The sequence below is a fragment of the Lontra canadensis genome, unplaced genomic scaffold (genome assembly GCF_010015895.1).
Source record: "Lontra canadensis isolate GAN:19392208 unplaced genomic scaffold, GSC_riverotter_1.0 scaffold192, whole genome shotgun sequence".
In the NCBI taxonomy this organism is placed as follows: Eukaryota; Metazoa; Chordata; class Mammalia; order Carnivora; family Mustelidae; genus Lontra; species Lontra canadensis.
The window spans coordinates 964,303-985,538 of record NW_022631186.1 but is presented as its reverse complement, the minus strand read 5'-3'; the positions used below and the strand labels follow the sequence as shown (position 1 = coordinate 985,538).

The following is a 21,236-nucleotide window of genomic DNA, read 5'->3' as shown; positions in this document are numbered from 1 at the left end:
TTTTTTAAAGATTTTATTTATTTATTTGACAGACAAGTAGGTAGAGAGGAAGGCAGAGACAGAGAGAGGAGGAAGCAGGCTCCCCGCTGAGCAGAGAGCCCAATGCGACCCTGGGATCAGACCTGAGCAGAAGGCAGAGGCTTTAATCCACTGAGCCACCCAGGCACCTCTGTTATTTTTTAATACCAAGTTTGAATGGGGTTTGGTCTTGATAGTTTTCTGTTGCTCATTTTTATGTAAATTATTTTGCCCAAGTTTTTCAAAGGAGGCTTGGTTCAGCTAGCTTTTCTAGCTTCACAGAGCTCCCTTTTGTGTTGTTTTCAGTGATATCTTCTCTCTTCCCCTTTCTTTCCTATGGGCCTTCTTTTCCTTCGTTTCTATTGTCCTTATGCCTAATTTTAATTCTAATTCTAACAGTTTTTCCTCATTGTGTCTTGAAAGGGAGCCTTTGTTAGTCAATTTTGAGGACTCAATGGGGTTAAGACTGCTCCAGCTGTTTCAGAATTTATTATCCTTGACACCTGCCATTCCATTACTGGCATGGACAAAAGGCCTTCCAGTTCCTAATGTGGCCACTAGGTTTTCCAGTGAATACTATATGGGTATTCTGCTGGTTTCAGGTTTGCATATGGCCTCTGCTTATTACCACAGAATTGCTGATAAACCATGCAGATTATGTGGCTCTGGTGGTCTCTGTCCTGTACTTGTATTTTGAGGTTCAGTGGATTTCTTATGTCCTAATTTTGTTACAAATGTTGTATATAAGTTCTGTTCTTGGTTTTGTGTATTTTGTCTATAATGTGAGAATTCAAGAATATGAAAATACTATGCTTCCACTGCTCTGCCCTCTCCCTATCATGTTTAATAATTTTTTATTGTGGTTAAAAAACCCACAAATAACATATTACCCTCTTAAATTTTTAGTGTACAGTACAATATTTAAACTGTAAGCAAAGGGAAATCTCTAGGAATTTTTGACCTTCTATAACTGAACCTTTACATTTATTGAAAAACAACTTCTTATTTCTTCCACCCCACCAGCTCCTGGCAACCACCATTCCACTTTCTGCTTCTGAGTTTGACTGCTTTAGTTACCTCAGTGGAATCATGTAGTATTTGTCCCTCTGTAAGGCTTATTTTACTTAGGATGTTCTCCTTCAGGGCAATCCAAGTTGCTACATATGACAGGATATCCTTTTTAAGGTTGAAAAACATTACATTGTGAGTATACATCACATTTTCTTTACTCATCCACTGATGGATATTTAGGTTGCTTCCACACTTTGGCTATTGTGAGTAATGCTTCAGTCAGTATGAGAGCACAAATATTTGTTGAAGATTTTGATTTCACTTTGTTTTGGGTAAATACCCAGGTCTGGGATTGGCAGCTTATATGGTAGTTCTATTTTTAACTTATCAGGAGTGTCCGTACTGTTTTCCATAGCAGCTGTACCATTCCACATTTCTACCAACAGTGCACAGGGTTCCAAACTTTCCACCTCTTCACCAGCATTTGTTTTTTTTCATAATGACCATCCTAACAGTTAATGAAGTAATATCTCACTGAAGTTTTGATTTACATTTTTCTTTAAGTATTGCCATATTTGTTAATTGTGTTGTCTTGTACTTCATTTGTCCTGCCTTTCATTTCTTCTTTCGTGTTAATTCATAGATTTTTTTTTTAGTGACATTCTTTGATTCCTTTTAATTTTCTTTTGTATATCTTTTACAGGTATCTTTTTGTGGTTATTGTGGGGCTTTCATAAAACATCTTATGTTAATAATATATGCTAACAACTTAATTTTTCATCACTTATGAAAAATGCTATAGTTTTAATCTCCCATGTACACTTGATATTATTGATATCAGAATTATACCTTTTTATAATGTATGTCCCTTAAGTATTTCTAGTTGTAGTTACTGTTTATGATTTTATCTTTTAACCCTATAATAGAAAAAGTTGTTTTGTACCACTTTTGGGTTATTATAGTTCGTATTCTTTGTATATCTCCTTTTACCAGCTAGCTTCATGCTTTCATATGCTTTTGTGTTACTGTTTAGAGTCCTTTCTTTTCAATTTGAGGAATTCCCCCTTTATCCTCTCTTATAAGGCAGTTCTGGTGTTTGATAAACCCTGTCAGCTTTTGCTTATCTGAAAGTCTTTATCTACTTTTTGAAGGTTGTTTTTGCTGGATATAGTATTCTTGGTTAGCAAGGTTTGTTTTTTTTTTTTGTCCCTTTGAATATGTCATCCTATTCTTTTCTGGTCTGTGAAGTTTCTGATGAGAAGTCTGCTCTTAGTTTTAATTGAGGCTCTCTTTTCTGAGATGAATCACTTTTTCTTTCTGCTTGCAAAATTCCTTGTCCTTGAGTTTTTACAATTTGATTATAATTTGTATTGTGGATTTTTGGTGGTTGTCTTTTGGTCCCTTTGGGTTTATCAACTCTCATTATCAGTTTCCCTCTCCAGTTTGGGGGAGTTTTCAGACATTACCTATTGAGATAATCTTTTTGCAACTTGCTCTTTCTTTTCCTGTTCTGACACTCCCATAATATGAAAGGTGATTTGTATTATGGTACTTGTTAAGTCCCTTAGGCTTTCTTCAGTCCTTTTCATTCTTTTTACTGCTCTAGGTGGATAATTTCTAATGACTTTTCTTCAAATTGGCTGATTCTTTCTTCTGCTTGACCAAGTCTGTTCTTGAACCCAGGTATTGAATTTTTCAATTCAAGTTTTGTACTATTTAGGTGCAAAGTTTTCTTTTTTATGTTTTCTTTTTCTTGATACTCTTATTTTGCTCATGCATTATTTTACAAAGTTCATTGAGCAACTTTCTGACGTTGATTTTGAACTTTTTGCCAGGTCACTCATATACCTTCATTTCGTTAGTGCCAGTTTCTGGATCTTTATTTTATCCCTTTGATGAGGGCTATTTCTCCTTTTTTTAATGTTCTTTTTAGCTTTGCAATGGCATCTGCACATTTGAAGATACAACCATGATTCCTAGTCTTTAAGTACTGACTGGCAGAAAAGACCTTGACCAGTCATCCCAGCTAGACATTCTGGGGGCCTCTGGATATATCTTCTCTGGACTTGTGTATGTAGATTTTTAATTAGAGGGATTTGTTAGCTTCTTTATTTTTGAAGCCTGTAATTTCTTGTTCTCTTGGGGGTCTGCTACACTACTGGTTCTCTGAAATAGTAACACATCACCAAGGTGTTTTGTTGTTCTCAGCTTCCCCATGCATCTGTAATATGCCATGTCTAACCAGTACTCTTAAGTCAGGCAAGACAGAAACCAGACCCTTGGACAACCTGCTGATGAGTCAGAATGTTAGATGCATGCTCCACTCCTTCCCTCCTTCCCAAAGTAGAAGCCTTGAGTTGTGCATCTTCTCATGATCATGCTGAGTATACTGCTCACTGCTCACCACTCTCTTTTCCTCAGCAGCCTCCAGGCATCCAGACTGTGTTGGTTCTGTCAGGGCTTCCAATGAGTTGAGACAGAAACCATAGCCGGGGGGCAGCACTCTCAAAAGCTAGGATGCTGGATGCATGTTTCTCCCTCACTGTCAGGAAGGAAGCCTCAAGTTCTGTTCCTCCTCCCAGTGTTCAGAGCTGTGCCAACTGTAGTAATGCACCAGCCATTTTCCTTTGTTTTTATCTGCCCGGAGACATCCAAACTATTCCGGTTTTCATGCAAGTAAGCTGAGACAGAAACCAGTACCTGAAACAACACTGTATAATTCTGAGATGTTGAATACATATTTTACTACTCTTCCCCTCAAGGAAAAAGTTGCCAGCCGGGGTGATCTGTCTCAGCATTGAGCTCTGCTGGTTTAGGGGAGGGGTTCGTTGTGGATAAAGTGAATTTGCTATTCTTAAGTTCTTCAGTGCAGCTGTTCTCAACTTTGTCCTTGTCTCGGATACTGCAACTTGGAATGTGAAATTCTTGTTAAGGTATTTTGGTCCATATATCCTCATCAAATCAGTGTTTCTCTGGCAGAGCTAGGATTTTCTTTTCTGACATCTTGTGATGTCACTCCTTTAACTATTCAAGTGTAATATATGAGCAGAAAAACATAAACATCATGAGTATAGAGCTTGATGACTTTTTACAAACTGAAAAGACCCATGTAAATCTGTATCAGATTTGAAAGACAATTTGGTTGTACCTGAAACTCTAGGTTTGACATTTTTTTAATGCTCTGAAAATCCTCTACTGTTTTTGCATTCAGTATAACTTGTTGAAAAGTCTGTAGATTTTTTTAGAATATATTATTTTACTTTGATATTCCAAAGTTTTGTTGTAAATATGTCTAGATGATAAGTTTTTTTTTTTTTTTTATAATTTCTCCTCTTGGCACTCTATATGCTCTTCCAATATGAAATCTTCCATCTTTAATTTTGGCAAATTTAATCTTTCGTATTTAATTTTTTATATCTTGTTTTTAAATAAATTATAATTAACGTACAATGTTATCTTAGTTTCAGATGTACAGTATGATTCAACAATTCTATACATGACTCAGTATTCATCATGATAAGTATTTTCTTAATCCTGTTCACGTATTTCACCCATTCCCTCCACCCACCTCCCCTCTGGCAACCAGTTTGTTCTCTGTGTTTAAGAGTCTGGGATTTTTTTGCTTGTCTCTTTTTTCTTTGTTTTGTTTCTTAAATTCCACATATGAGTGAAATAACATGGTATTTGTTTTTCTCTGACTTAGTTTATTTAGCATTATACCCTCTAGGTCCATCCGTGTTGTTGCAAATGATAAGGTATTCTTTTTTAATGGCTGAGTAATATTCCATTGTGTATCTATACCAGTTTTTCTTTGTCTCTTCATCAAAAGTTGGGCATGTGGGCTGCTTCCACAACTTGGCTATTATAAATTATGCTTTAGTAAACATAGGGATGCATATATCTTTTTGAATTAATATTTTTATTTCCTTTGGGTAAATATGAAATAATGCAGTTAATGGATCATATGGTAGTTCTATTTTTATGTTTTTGAGGAACCTCCAGTTTCTTTACATTTTAATTTTTTCTTGGTATCATATTAAATAGTTTTTAATACTTAGATTTTGTGTTCCTTTATTTAACTTTTCTTACTTTTAAAATCTAATATTGCTATTCTCTTTTCTTTTATTTTGTCTCCTTGTTGCTGCTTTTACACCTTGCACCAGGCATCTGCAACTAGTATATGCCTTTATATGCTTACAGCAAGCAATGATACTGAAGGGTGCTCCAGTCTGAAGAGAGTTGTGATGGGTGTGGAATAGGTTAAGCCCCTAAGCCAAGTATTCGGGAAGCTGCCAGACAAGTCAAAATACACAACCATATTTCTTTGAGCACAAAGCCCATATTTTTTCTTCTGGTACTAGGAAGCCATACCAGAAATGGGAGATGCTATCCATCCCCATGGCTGCCTCTGATCTGGGGACCTGGGGATGGTGGGCGAGTATGCACAAATACCAACACTTTCTACTGAAATTTAGTGACTTCTTCATTATACACTGGTTTTTATAAGTTTTTAAATTAGATTCCAGAGTTCTAAAAAAGTTGTTTCTATCAATTTTTGACAGCTTAATCATTGCTTCAGTGGAGGTATGTATTTTTGAATTTCTATACTCTGGAACTTTGGTGATGTCACTCTTTATTTTAGCATCACAGTTGCATTGATGATCTTTTTTTGATTTTTAAAAATTTATTTATGTGTGTGTGAGAAAGAGAGCACACATGAAAAGGGGGGAGGGGCAGAGGGAGAGGAAGAAGCAGACTCTTAGGAGGACTTGATCCCAGAACCCTGGGATCATGACCTGAGCCAAAGGCAGGCGCTTAACAGACTGAGCCACCCAGGCGCCCTGCACTGATGCTTTTACCAAAAACATAACATGTGTTTTAGTAACAATAGAAAAATTAACCTAGACATTTTAAGGTTATGAATCAGGAAGATGACAGTAAACTTATTAAGGTCCAGTACATCATAGATATTGTTAGTATTGATAATGTTAAGGATGTACATCTGCAGTCCACTACTTACTGGCCATGTGAATTTGGGCAGAGCAGCCTCACTGAGCCTCAGTATCTAGTCTATAAAATGGGAATAATAATAGTAGATACCTTGTAGTGAGAATGATATGAGATAGTGTAGCAGTGGATAGAAAACCAGCCAAATAGTGACTGCTTAGTGAATGGTTCTTACTAAAAATGTTTATAGCTGTTTCTAATCCACATTGTTTGTAATGCAAAAAATAATTTTGCAAACCAAGAGCAGAATGAAAATATGAAAAGTAGATAAAATACTAACTGCCCTGGCCTTCAGTGAATCTGTTCTTTTGTGGGCTGAGCATCTCCAAGGATGAACTAAAATTGAAGTGTTTTTTTGGGTGGGTGATATTGGGAAGGTGATCAAGATATATCTTATCATTGCATTTGTATTTCTGTGATATACCTGCGTCTGTTAGCTTTAGATTATAAACTCTTAAAGTATCAGGATCATGCATTTAAAGTTTTTGTTTTATACCATATGTAAGATAATAGCCTTTTGGTATTCAACAGTGAATACAATTTAAGAAGGTTGATATGGCAGTTTAGAGCAAGGTTTGTTTACTCTTGAAACAATGTAGAGTGACTTTAAGGCTTTTTGGTGCTTCTTTTTAAGGCATTTAGAAGAAAGTATAACTCTCAAAATGCTTTTGAGAGAGCTGCCAGTTTTCTTCCTGGCATTTTGTGAAAATAAGTGTTCTAGTCATTGTATGAATTATAGTTACCTTATGGAATTTTCAAAGTGCAGTTGAAAAGAGTGGATATTTGCAAACACCAAACCAGCCCTACAGGAAATATTGAAAGGGGTCCTCTAAGCAAAGAGAGAGCCTAAAAGTAACAGGCCAGAAAGGAACAGAGACAATATGCTGTAATAGTCACCTTACAGGCAATACAATGGCACTAAATTCCTATCTCTCAATAGTTACCCTGAATGTAAATAGGCTAAATGCCCCAATCAAAAGACACAGGGTATCAGAATGGATAAAGAAACAGGACCCATCGATATGCTCTCTGCAAGAAACTCATTGTAGACCCAAAGACACCTCCAGATTTAAAGTAAGGAGGTGGAAAACAATTTACCATGCTAATGGACATCAGAAGAAAGCTGTGGTGGCAAACTGTGTATCAGATAAACTAGATGTTAAGCCAAAGACTATAGTAAGAGATGAGGAAGGGCACTATATCATACTTAAAGGATCTGTCCAACAAGAAGATCTAACAATTTTAAATGTCTATGCCCCTAACATGGGAGCAGCCAACCATATAAACCAATTAGTAACAAAATCAAAGAAACACATTGACAATAATACAATAATAATAGGGGACTTTAACACCCCTGATTGAAATGCACAGAACATCTAAGTGAAAGATCAACAAGGAAATAAAGGCTTTAAATCACACACTAGGGGGCGCCTGGATGGCTCAGTGGGTTAAAGTCTCTGCCTTCAGCTGGGGTCATGATCCCAGGTCCTGGGATCGAGCCCCACATAGGGCTCTCTGCTCAGCAGGGAGCCTGCTTCCTCCTCTCTCTCTGCCTGCTTCTCTGCCTACTTATGATCTCTGTCTGTCAAATAAATTAATAAAATATTTTTTTAAAAAATGACACACTAGACTATAAGGACATCAGAGATACATTCAGAATATTCCATCCCAAAGCAACTCCTAGAAAAGCAGTCAATCATTCCCATCTCCCTGGTCTCCCATTGCACTCTGTGCTCATCCCGCCTGTGACCAAGCATTTCTATCTCTGGCGCACGGCCTTGTTTGGAATCTCCAAACCCAGCCGATTCCTGCAGTGCACTCCTGTGTCACTCCTCCTGGAGGAGGAAGAAGTGTTTCTCCCAATATCTGCCACTTGTAGTGTCACTGCATGAAGAGCAGTGGCCCAGCTGTGCCTCAGATCACGGTTTACAGTAACCCCAAGCTAAGAGCCCACTTCTTGACTCCATCTCTGCAGCTGGCTTCTCCACTCTGATACCTGGGAGCGCTGCCTCAGACACACACCCCTGGTCTTTTTCTGACCCTGTGGGTCCTGAGACCACACTGAGAGCTACACCCCCTTGCTTAGCCTCTGGAACAACGTCCCTCTATGGAGCAGATGTCTATAAGTTCCAGTTTTGTACTCCATTGGTCTACCGCTTGCTGGGAGCCGGCCTCTCCCAACCGTGGTTTGTCTTCCTGTACATCACCTCACATTCACTTTTCCACATATCCTACCTTCCAGAAACTGGTTGCTTTTCTGTTCCTAGAATTGCTGCTCTTCTTCTCTTTGATTTCTTGTTGAGTTTGTAGGTATTCAGACTGGTTTCATAACTAACTAGCTGAACTCCTAGGACCCGATGATATTTAGGTCTCCTGCTCCTTCACCATCTTGCTCCTCCCTCTCTTTCTTTCTGATTCAGTGTTTGAAGGTTATATGTTTCTAGGACTTTATCTATTTCTTCTTGTTTCCCAAGGTTTTCATACTATTCTCTTGTAAGCCTGTATTTCTGTGGTGTCAGTTCTTTCTCCTTAAGTTCTGATTTTGTTTATTTGAGTCATTTCTCTTTTCTTGATGAGTCTGTCCTAGGGTTCATCATTTTTTTTTATCTTCTTATAGAAGCAGCTCCTGGTTTCATTGATCTGTTCTATTGCTTTTTTTTTAATAGTCTATTTTGCTTTGGGCTTTGCATAGTCTTCTTTTTATAACTCCTTTAGGTTGATTATTTTAGATTTTTCTTGGTTCTTGAAGTAGGCCTCTATTGCTATAAGCTTTCCTCTTAGCACAGGTTTTTGCCTCTCAAAGATTTTATACTCTTGTGTATTCATTTTCCTTTATCTCCATGTGTTTTTTTTATTTCTCTTTGATTTCTTGGTTGACACATTTCTTGTTTAGTAGCATGTTATTTAGCCTCCATGTGTTTGTATTCTTTTCAAATTGTTCTTCTAATTAATTCCTCCTCATTCATACCATTATGGTCAGAAAACATGCAGGATAATGACTTCAGTCTTTTAGAATTTGTTGAGACTTGTTTTGTGGTCTGTCCTGAAAATATTCTATGAGCATTTAAAACGAATGTGTATTGTGCTATTTTTGGATGGAATTTTGTGTATATATTATGTATATCATGTGGGATATTCCATGATGCTATCAGCTGATTTCTCTTTGGAAATATTGCAGTTAATAAGAAAGTGGCATGATATATTTAAAGTGCTGAAAGGAAAAAAATCTGCAGCCAAGAATACTTTACCCAGCAAGGTTATCACTCAGGATAGAAGGAGAGATAAAGTTTTTCCCAGATAAATAAAACTTGAAGGAATTCATAACCTTTACACTGACCTTTAAGGAAAAGTAGTGGGAACTCTTTCAGTGGAAAGAAAAGGCCACAGTCAGGAGTAAGAACATTATGAAAGGAAAAAATTTTACAAGTAAATGCAAACATAAAATAAAAATAGTAGATTAATAACTTACAGAACCAGTATGGAGGTTAAATGTAAGAATATTCAACTCAGTTATATATTTAAAAGTCAAAGGATTGACAAAGGGATGTAAAGTATGGTATCATACACCTAAATGTGGAGGTGGTAAAACGTTGAGTACTTTTAGAATGGGTTTGATCTTAGGTGACTACAAACTGAATGTAGACTGCTACACACTTTAGATGTTATATATGAACCTAATGGTAACCACAATTCCCAAACCTGTAGTAGATACACAAAAAATAAAAAGAAAAAAATCCAAGCATAACACTAAAGAACGCCATCAAACCACAAGGGAAGAGAGCAAGAAAAGACCTACAAGACAACTGTAAAACAAGTAACAAAATGGCAATTAAGTACATACCTGTCAATTTATTTAAGTATAAATGGACTGAATGCTTCAATTAAAAGACATAGGCTGACTGAATTGACAAAATTGCAAGACTCATCTGTATGCTTCCTGTAAGAGACTGCTTTCAGACCTAAAGACATATGTGGATTAATAGTGAAGGTATGGAAAAACATTTATCATGCAAATGAAGTCAGAGGAAAGCTGGGGTAGCCATACTTATAATGGACAAAGTACTCTTTAAAACAAAGACTGTAACAAGATACAAAGTAGAACACTACGTACTGCTAAAGGGAACAATCCTGATCAAGAATATAACAATTACTAAATATCTATGCACCCATCATGGAAGCACCTAAATGTATAAAGCAACTATTAAAAGACATAAAGGAAGAAATTGGTAGTAATACAGTAATAGTAGAGAACATCAAAACCCCACTTACATCAGTCAATAGATCAACCAGTCAGAAGGTCAAGAAGGAAATAGTCACCTTCAATGACCAGATTGACCTAACAGTTGTATACAGGAGAATATAGGAAATCTTTTTTTTTAGAGGAAATCTTTTAATATTAATTGTTTATTCTGAAAATTTTTCCTCCTTTTTTTGTCCTCCACAGATCCCAGAGTCATTAAGACATACTATATGGCAGAGACTGGGAAAAGGCAACTCAAGACAGATATTAGATGTTACCAGGGTAAGATTGAGCAGATACTTCCACATATAACTCAAAAAATTTGTAAGCCCTTTGAGCACTTTAAAATTTATACTACATATTTTGTGTTTCTCATTTCTTTCTAAATACTTTTTATTTTGTGTTCTTGTTAGTAGAAGCAGGGATAGATATCTTGATTGTTTTTCTACCAGAGAACTCTGTCAGACTCTCTTGAGATCAGTGCCAGCTACAGTAACATTTTTAGAATGCTTTTAGAAATGTAATGGCAGTTTATTGACACTTAAAGTTTCCCCAGTAATTTGTATGTGATATATGGAATACTTGCTGTAAGCTTTTCAAGTAAGTGAAGTTCCTTTACCTTTGAAGATGTTCAGATGGCAGAGAGTATCAAGGGACTCTAAGCTTATTAGAGCCTCATACTTAGTTTACTTGTTGATAAGGGTTATATTTCATTGTTAATGTAAGTAAAAGACAACTTAAAAATTTCTCAGTGCTCTAAAATTATACAGGCAGTTCTCCAAGATAGAAAAGAGCTAGAAAATTAGAAGATAGCCTAAACCCTGAGTACTTCCTTTATTATTTCTTTTTGATTAGCAGTTATTTGCCATTACAAGGTATAAGACATTGTTCTAATTTATGCAGAGGCTGTAAAAGTGAATTACATTTTAATCTTTTGCTTTGTCAAAAACCTCATTATCTTGTGTCATATTCATCAGACCCCTTGATATAATTTGTTGCTTAGTCTTTCCGAAAAAAATGTTGCAAGAAGATATTGTCAGACTAAAACTCATATTTTGATGTTTTCCCTTTAAAAATGCTTTAATATTGTTGATCCAAGAATCAGTAACCCATTTATGGCAATTATTTTTTTGTTCTCAACTGGCGTGAATAAGAAGACACTTTTGCCTTTTGTGATTTCATTTTCATGGCTTGGCCCAAAGCTTATGCTGTTATGATTTGGCATCGATACACATTTGTGTTTGTAAAGAGCTTGCCTTTCATTAATTCATTAACTATTATTATGGCTGCTGAAGAAGAATTACTATATGCATTTTTTCATTAAGTATGTTTTAATTGAGGAAAACCTTTAAATATTAGCAAGCTTCAATTTTGAGCCTAATCTTTACTGTTATTATTAAAATATTAACTATTTTATTTTCTCAAATGACTATTATATTTTCTCCAGTAAGACTTTTATGTTTATCTAGTCTAAGAATCAGTCTTAAGACCTTTCTTTTTTTTTTTTAAAGATTTTATTTATTTATTTGACAGATCACAGTGGGCAGAGAGGCAGGTAGAAAGAGAGAAGGGAGGAAGCAGGCTCCCCGCTGAGCAGAGAGCCCGATGCGGGGCTCGATTCCAGGACCCTGAGACCATGACCCGAGCCGAAGGCAGAGGCTTTAACCCACTGAGCCACCCAGGCACCCCCTTAAGACCTTTCTTTTTTTTTTTAAGATTTTATTTATTTATTTGATAGATCACAAGCAGGCAGAGAGGCAGGCAGAGAGAGACGGGGGAGGAAGTAGGCTCTCCGCCGAGCAGGGAGCCCGATGCGGGGCTTGATCCCAGGATCTTGGGATCATGACCCGAGCCGAAGGCAGAGGCTTTAACCCACTAGGCCACCCAGGCGCCCCCCCTTAAGGCCTTTCTTAAAAGTAGGCAAGATGTTTGCATATTTTCAAGGCTAGTTGGGAGATTTATAGATAGCTCTGTTCTATAAACTAATTCATTAAGCACTGAAATCTACTCTGCTCATGTGCAAGACACTGGTATAGGACATGGGAGATACAAGAATAAAAGAGTCTGTCTTTAATTTCAAAAAATTTACCGTGTAATAAGAAAGACAAAATATGTATGCATATTACTATAGCATATGACAGACAGGAAGTATTAAAAATACTTGTACAGAAACACACAGAAGCAAGAATAAGGAAAAGAATCAGCTCTGTAAAAATGAACAATAAAGCAAAAAAAATGTATGCATGTGTAAAGCAAGTGGAATATAATTAGTTAATTGTATGACACATTTTGCTTGCCAGTGATAGAGTAATTGATTACATAGTACTGTAATAGCAAGTGACAGTAAGAAAGCTGGTATAAGTCAAGTAGAAGTGTAATAAGTTTTCAATTATTTCAAAAGCTATTTAGAGAAAGTAACTTCTGTATGAGTATTAGTTATATTTCAACATTCTTTGTGTAAGTGTATCCGTAAGGTGTTTTGCTTTGTTATGCTAAGCTAGAGGCTATGCCTATGAATTTGTATGGGACATTAGATAAAGCTAAGTCAGAGTTTTAAAGATCCGAAATTCTGTAATAGCTGATGGACAACTTGGTGTCATCTTCAACTAGGGTCTCCAGGCCTGGCCACTGATAGAAAAGAGGACATGTTGGCATGGTCATGCAGGAGGAGGACTCCACACAGACCCAAAAGAAGGGGTAAGAGTGAATAACAAGTAAATGGAAATTCTTATACATGATTATGCTTGCATAGAACACACACACTTTCAAGATTATTATGTTCTGGAATATTTTGATTGATTCATACAACTATAGGTTTTCTAATACAGAACCTTATGAATTGACCATGGTTATATGGATGACATTCTCTTGGGCTTAAAACAAACAAAAAAATTACATGATTTTCTAAAAACAAAAAAAAAGTTATCAACCTAAACATTTTAGTTCTTTATTTAAAATAGCATTGGTTGAGGTTATTTTTTATATAATCCAATCATATAAATAAATAGGTGAATTAGATTTAGCACTTAAAAGCAATTTGTGTGTGTGTGTTTTGAGGTTAACATTTCCCCTTCTCTACACTAAGTTTAGAAAGATCCTAGAATGCCTGGTGGCTTCCTGATAAATCCTCCATTTACCTCATCCATTTATTTAATTATCCATATTATTTTTAAAAAATTTTATTTTAAACCAGTGAGTTAACACAGTGTTTCAGGTGTACGATATAGTGATTCAGTGCTTCCCATATATCACCCTGTGCTCATCACAACAAGTGCATTCTTTAATCCCTATCACTTATTTAACCCATTTCGCCAACCATCTACCCTCTGGTAACCATCAGTTTGTTCTTTATAATTAAGAGTCTGTTTCTTACTTTCTCTTTCTCCCTCTTACTTTTTTCCCTTTTCTTGTTTTGTTTCTTAAATTTAATATGACTGGAATCATGTGGGTATTTGTCTTTTTCTGATTTATTTCACTTAGGATTATACTCTCCAGCTCTGTCCATGTCGTTACAAATGGCAAGATTTCATTTTTATGGCTTAATAATATTCCTCTGTGTGTGTGTGTGTGTGTGTGTGTGTGTGTATACACACATACATACATACATACCACATCTTTATTTGTCACTTGATGGACACTTGGGCTACTTCTATGTCTTGGCTCTTCTAAATTATACTGTTGTAAGCATGGGGTCCATATATCCTTTTGAATTAGTGTGCTTATATTCCTTGTGTAAATTGCCAGTTGTGAGATTGCCAGATGGCAAAGTAGTTCTATTTTTAACTTTTTGAGGAACCTCCATACTGTTTTCCACAGTGGGCTGCACCACTTTTGTATTCTTAACACTACTAATAAAAATTAATAATGCTGCTCAGAAGGTATTTAAATCACCTGTTTACCCAGTCCCTGTAGTAAAAAGGATTGTGAAAAAAGAGTGGCAGTTTCAGTATGTGGAAGCTCTTGTTTTTTAAATAGACAAATTAAGAAATTATTTGTTTTATAATAGAATCTTCAGATTTTTTAAGAATTTTGGTGCTCTACTGCTGTTTAAACTTTTTTACTGTCCTGTTTTTGAAGAATCATATATTAGTAAGTTTAGTTCATTCTGTGCTCATTATAAAATGAGTAATGAAGAACTTAAAATAAGGATGACTTTCCAGACTTTGCTTGACATACTTTTTTTATTTTAGCAACAGATCCTTATTGGATATAGTCAGAAGCTAGTAGTATTAAAAGAAAGAATAGCGCTTACGAGCAGAGAGCTTTGGTACAAATCTTGATATAATCAAAAGTAGTGGAACAGCAATGTGGAATTTTTAAAGATTGGAGGTTTGGGAAGATAATGGAATAATGCATTTCCAGGCTTGTTAAGATGAGTGGACACTTAGACAAATGGACAGGAATACCTGGATGACGTGGAGAGGCTGTTTTCTAGCTCTGATTTTATTCATCATCACGCAGCCTTATGATCTTTATTTGGTTTTTCCAATTGACTTCTCTTTGAGATAGGGGACTAACTGATTGGCCATTGTGAATATCAGTCAGCTTGTAATATTTTTTATTATGCTATTAAATTGACTTATGGGTACCGATGCATCTCATATGTACCATAAGCTAGTTTTAGGGCCTTTTCACTGCTAGATAAAGTCTTCATTTGTAGTATTAGACCAACAGAGTATAGAAAAGAAACCTTAAGGTATAGAGAAAGTAACAATAATAGTAAAGTTTTTCCTGACAGTATATCTTTCATCTCCCATCCATAAACCTACTATATACTTATATCCCCAATAATATTGGAAGGGTTTTCAGTTACTCTTGATTTTTCCATTAGACATCTGTTCAATTTACTTGTCTTTTGACCTAGTTTTTATCAAACCACTGTTATTTCAAACAATATTGAAGTAGTGGTTGAATTTATTCCTTTAATTGTACTTAGCTATCTTTAGCCTGGAGTGAAACAACAATTCTCTTCTCTAGACAGTTTCCACTGTCCACTTGGGTTACTTCCAAATTATCTGCTGCTAAATTGGTTCTTTTGGGAGAAAACATTCAGTCTGTAGTGTACATTTATACAAAACAAATTGAACCCGAAGTTTTTAGTATATATTTTATTTTTCCTCACCAAAGATTTTGCCCGAAAGTAGTTTTTATTAACTAGTCCCTTGATGTAAGATTAGAAAATTTCTTGCTATTAGAATTCAAGAATGTCTTTTTTTTTAAAGGTTTTTTTTAATTTATTTATTTGACAGACAGAGATCACGAGTAGGCAGAGAGGCAGGCAGAGAGAGAGGTGGAGGCAGGCTCCCTGCAGAGCAGAGAGCCCGATGCGGGGCTTGATCCCAGGACCCTGGGATCATGACCTGAGCTGAAGGCAGAGACTTAACCCACTGAGCCACCCAGGCGCCCCAAGAATGTCTTTTTTTTTAAGTAATCTCTGCACCCACTATGGGGCTCAAACTTGTGACCCCAAGATCAAAAGTCACATGCTCTACTGACTGAGCCAGGCAGGTACCCCTCAATTCAGGAATGTCTTTTTTTTTTTAAATTTTTAAAAAAAAATTTATTTGGCAGGGAGAAAGAGAACACAAGCAAAGGGGAACGGCAGGCAGAGGAAGAAGACGACTTCCCACTGAGCAGGGAGTCCGATGTAGGGCTTGATCCTAGGACTCTGGGATCATGACCTTGAGCCAAAGGCAGACACTTAACCAACTGAGCCACCCAGGTGTCCTGCAGGAATGTCTTTTAAACTAGAATTCTTAGATACATTCCATATCAGTTAAAGAAAAAGTGATTCTGTTACCTTTATCAAATGACCTTTTTCTTTTTTCATACTCTTTTATTTTCTTATCAGAACCCAGTGAGCTGTACACCCTTGGAGGCAGTGGACTCTTGGTGGAAAAAATTGTTCTTGCTTGACAACCTTTTCTGCTGAAAGATACAAAATTACTGACCTGAGAAACAAAACACATATTTAGCTTATTAATATGCAGTTTTCTTCAATATCTTAAAATTCTACCAAGTGAGCTGCTCCAGAGGTGCTTTGATATTTTTTTTTGTCCTTTTTGTGCCCTATCCAGATAGTTACTAGTTATAGGTATTCACTTACAGCACTTATGGCTATGGAGACTACATCTCTCTCTCTCAGGTCATACTGTTGCATTCAGTACTACTGCATATAAACAGTGCAGTTTGTGGCTTTCCACTTACACCCAGTTGGGTCAGAGGCTTCCCATTTTATTTATGCATTTGTTTTTGGCCCACCGTGCTGTGATTGTGCTCTTTCAGCTCCCTGTATATAAGTAGATATTCCTTCATTATTTCTTTTACCTGCCCAGCCTCATAAGGCTTATGAAACTACATATTAATACCAAATAAGTAAATATTTTAAAACCTGTCAGAAGTTATGACTTAATAAATCAAGTAATAAGTATATCTCCTGAATATAAGTAACAATTCGTCCTCCTGTGTTTAAGAATAGATAAATTAATTTATTAATTGAATAAATATTTATTGAGCATTATTTCTGATATCAGGTTTCTTTTTGTGGCACCTGCTTTTTTTCTATCGGCCCACCTTATTTTCACTTTCATCTCCTCTTTGACGGCTCTCTGATGTTATCAAAAGATACAATTTGTTACCATACAGAGATATAGGGAGCCTTATTTGAATTCTTTCCTGTATTACCTTTGTGTTTTCTTTCTGAATCCAATTGATTTCCTTTATTATGGCAAGCTAATTCCAGTATATATTTGAGACTTTTGTAAAAATGTTTATTCCTCATATTAACATAGTACTAGTTTTAATAGGGCTTAAAATGTCAGTTCCACATTTTAAATTTGAAGTTATTTAGCTATAGCAAGAAGGTCTTATTGTATTTATTGTTAGCAAAGAGGAAAATAGATTCACTTCTACTTTTATAAGCCCTTTAATGATATTTCTGTAACATTCAAATTTTGTTATCATGATATGTCATCATAGTTCATTTTTTTTAAAGATTTTATTTATTTATTTGGCAGAGAGAGATCACAAGTAGGCAGAGAGATAGGCAGAGAGAGATGGAGAAGCAGGCTCCCTGCGGAGCAGAGAGCCCGATGTGGGGCTCAATCCCAGGACCCAGAGATCATGCCCTGAGCCGAAGGCAGAGGCTTAAACCACTAAGCCACCCAGGCGCCCCCATAGTTCATTTTTTTAAATAACTTTTAAATTTTACTTATTGTGAAAATGATGAACAGAAAAGTGAAGGAATTTCATGTTTCCTTTTTACATGTAAGTGAGGCTTAAATAAAAATCAATGATATCAAAAATTATGATATAATCGCTTCAGGAATTTTGACCCCTGAGAAGGAACTTCCTTTCCTTAAATCATTGTGTTTTTTTTTCCCTATAATACTCCTTACACAGGATGTTTTCAGAAAAGCCAGTTTCTTATCCTCCTCCTTAACCATTTCTTGTATTTTCCACCCTTTCTTTAAGAATGTGATCTTAAAACGGTATCTATCCTGAAAATCTGAAATGAAAAGTAAGTTGAAATGAAGGTGATTTTGATTTTGGTCTCAAGCTCATGGCTTTAGATAACCCTTTTGTCTTTCGGGATTACCATTGTCCGTCCAATGTATGAATTGTGGGTATCCACAGTATGATGATTCTGGTGATTTTAAAAGATGGTGTGTGTTTTCAGTATCTGTATTGAGACCTCCAGTATTATTTTACTCTTGTGCAGCAAGAATGAGTTGGTTTGAAATTCTTTAAAGGTATGCCTCAGCCTCTAATAATATGCCTTTTTGATTTGGGCTCAACTTAAAAAAAGATACTTTTCAAACTTTATAGTGTAGCTAATGTAAAACTGAAGTCATATACTTTGTAGCTGAATGGATTCATAATGCATGATTATACAACTTCAGAACCCATTTTGTTAAATGAAATGGTGACATTTTATGCACTATTAAGCCAACTAGAATAATTTTCTTGCTCTTAGCCATAACCTTTGTATCCTTATTGAAAAATTTTGGGGTTTATTGTAGAAGGTTTTGATAGGAGAATATGTTTAGAAAGATATGTAGAAACAGGGCCTTTTGTCATTATTCCATCAAGAAAAACAAGACAGATAAAACTTGTGAAATGGGAAAATGGTTGAAATGCCTCAGTTTGTGTTATAATGCATTGTTATATTTATTTAGTAATAGTTTGATTGGAAAAAGTGAATTTTAAAATTATAGCCTATTCCCATTTTTAAAAATACCTTACTGGTTATGAGAGCATATATGAGTATTTGTGTGTATGAAATAAAACATTAACAACTATACTTTTGGCATTTCATGTTTTTGCCACCTTATATCTTTAAAGCAGCCAGAATGTAATCCTGTATTTACTACAATATGAACAGTTTTATTTCTGTTGCTCTTTACTCAGTAAACTGAGACTTAAGCTAGAAAAATAGTTTGCTGAGCTTTGGGGGCAATAACCATAATATAAATCTACCCATATAACATAATGTGTTGTCCTGGGTTTCTTATATCTTGACAATTTCCTCCATTCCTTGCCGTATAAATCTACTTGAAATTGTGTAACTTTCCTCTCTCAAGGTGAACTAGATTTTTTCTTATATATGAACTACAGAAAATACAAGCAAGCAAAAAGAATGTAAAAAATTATCAATGATTCCATCTACTCACAGCTACTTATTTTAACACTTTTGGGGGTATTGCTTTCAGACCCTTTTGTTTGCATGTGTAAACTCATACACACATCACTTTTTTTAACATGAAAAATAAGTTTTGTACTCTGCTTTTTTCACTTTAGATGTTTCTCTGTCACTACATATATTTCTGAATGGCTATCCTTTGTTGTATACATTCACTGTAAGTTGTTTTTACAGTTCTCCATTATTGATCATTTAGGCTGTTTCCAAATTTTTCCTGTTAAAACAGCATGTGAATAAACGTCCTATAACTAAATTTTTCATTTACTTGTTGAGAGTACCTACTGTGTGTTAGCCACTGTATTGATACTGGGTTAAATGGTACAACAAAGTTACCACTCACAGAATTCTAACAGGAGAGCAGATATTAATCAAATAATCACACTTCTGCATATGTAGTTTATAATCGAATTGGATGCTTTGAAAGGAGGAATACTCTCCTGTGAAAGAATACAGCCAGGGATCCTACTGGGGTTAGGGAAGACCTCATTGAAGAAATGCTGCCTGAGCTGGCAGTTAACTAATTGGAAGAGGTTGGAGAGTGAGTTGGTGTTGCACAGGAGATTATTCCAGACGGAATGAATGGTATAATGCAAATGCCCTATGGCAGGAGGGTTTATAGCATATTTGAGGCACTAAAAGAAAAGAAAGCTAGTATGGCATGAACACTGAAAAGTGGTATAAAACATCGCTAGAGATGTAGTCAGGGATCAAGCCAAGCAGAGCCTCACAAGTAATGTTAGGGACTTTGATCTTCATTTTAAGAGTGGTAGGATGCAATGGAAGGGTTTTAAACTATGAGTAATATCTGATTGCAGGGTTTACTAATTGAACAGGGAGCAGAGTGGATACAGAGAAATCATTTAGGAGGGTGTTGCAAGTATTTTAGGTGAGAGGTGACGATAGCTTTGATTAGGTTGATAGTGAAAATAGATTCAAGAAATTTTTATGAGGTAAAATTGATTCAGTTTGGCTCATATTCTTAAGTATTTTTTAAAGTATAAGTTTCCAGAAATGGAATTCTTGACACAAAGGGCAAATTATTTTAAAATTTGATGGTAGATATCAAAATGCTTTCTGGATATATTGTTTCAGTTTACTCTCCCATTAACTGTGTTAGAATGCCCATTTCAGTGCAACTTCACCATCACTGAGCATTAACTTTTGGGGGGTTTTTTAAATACCTATTCTAGAAAGTATGTAGATAATTCAATTTTTTGAACGGAGATTATTTTGCCAACCAGAATAACATAGTAGTTTTGGAATATATATGTACTAATTTTATTTTGACTTTACCAAGTGTGGTTTTGATTCTTAATATTTTGCCTCTAAAAGCTGAAACTAAAACAAAAAGATTTCATGGGCATGTTGCCTCCAAAACTTGAGAGAAAGAAAAACGTAAGATGATTTAGGTCAGATTAAACATGACTGGCAAATTGTGTTTTTGTTGAAATTTTTAATAATCCAGCCTCTGTGCTTTATAATTAATAACAAGACTCCTACTTTCCTAAACCTTGCATTAGAACTCTACTTTATCATGAGTTTTGATTGAGGGCTCCAAACTATTTTAAATAAACATATTGATAAAGAGCCCAAAAGTATATAAAGATTTTGACCACAAAAATGGAAATATTGAAATGTTGATTACATTTTGTGTAATGTACTGATAGCTTAATAGATGGGAAATAAATGTATAGTACATGTCCTCTTGCCCCTACTGAATAATTCTTTGACAGTATGAGACTGGCTGTAGCTGGAAGTAAAAAATTAAGGGATATAAGTCGCTTTTAAAAAGCATTTTATATAGTTTCTTTTTCTCCAGGATAGTTGAGCTTGAAAGATACTGACCTTAGATTCAGAATAAAAATGATGTTTGCAGATATCTTTTCCCATATCATTTTGGTTTTTTGATGGTTTCCTTCACTGTGCAAAAGCTTTTTATTTTGGTGTATTCCCAATAGTGTAATTTTGCTTTTGTTACCTTGCCAGAAGAGACATCTAGGAAAACGTTTCTGTGGCTAATGTCAAAGAAATTACTGCTGATGTTTTCTTCTAGGAACTTTATGGTTTCCTGTTTCACATTTAGGTCTTTTATCCATTTTGAATTTATTTTTGTGTATGGTATAAGCAATTCAGTTTCATTCTTTTGTATGTAACTGTCCAATTTTCCCAGCACCATGTGTTGAAGAGACTATTTTTCCCCCATTGTATATTCTTGCCTTCTTTGTCTTAGATTAATTCACCATAGAAGTGTGGGTTTAT

The 21,236-nt window shown here is 35.5% G+C and overlaps 1 protein-coding gene across 5 annotated transcripts in view; it reads left to right on the top strand.

The window, feature by feature from the left end:
* Positions 1-21,236, top strand: part of ABCB7 (ATP binding cassette subfamily B member 7) — a 143,647-nt gene that overhangs the window by 66,211 nt on the left and 56,200 nt on the right. For 4 of the 5 annotated variants that reach the window (XM_032847738.1, XM_032847740.1, XM_032847741.1 and 1 more), the window contains exons 2-3: positions 10,481-10,558; positions 12,887-12,973. In XM_032847738.1, the coding sequence (XP_032703629.1) occupies positions 10,481-10,558; positions 12,887-12,973 (165 nt within the window). The remainder of the gene's footprint in view (positions 1-10,480; positions 10,559-12,886; positions 12,974-21,236) is intronic. The other variant, XM_032847739.1, reaches the window with a different exon arrangement.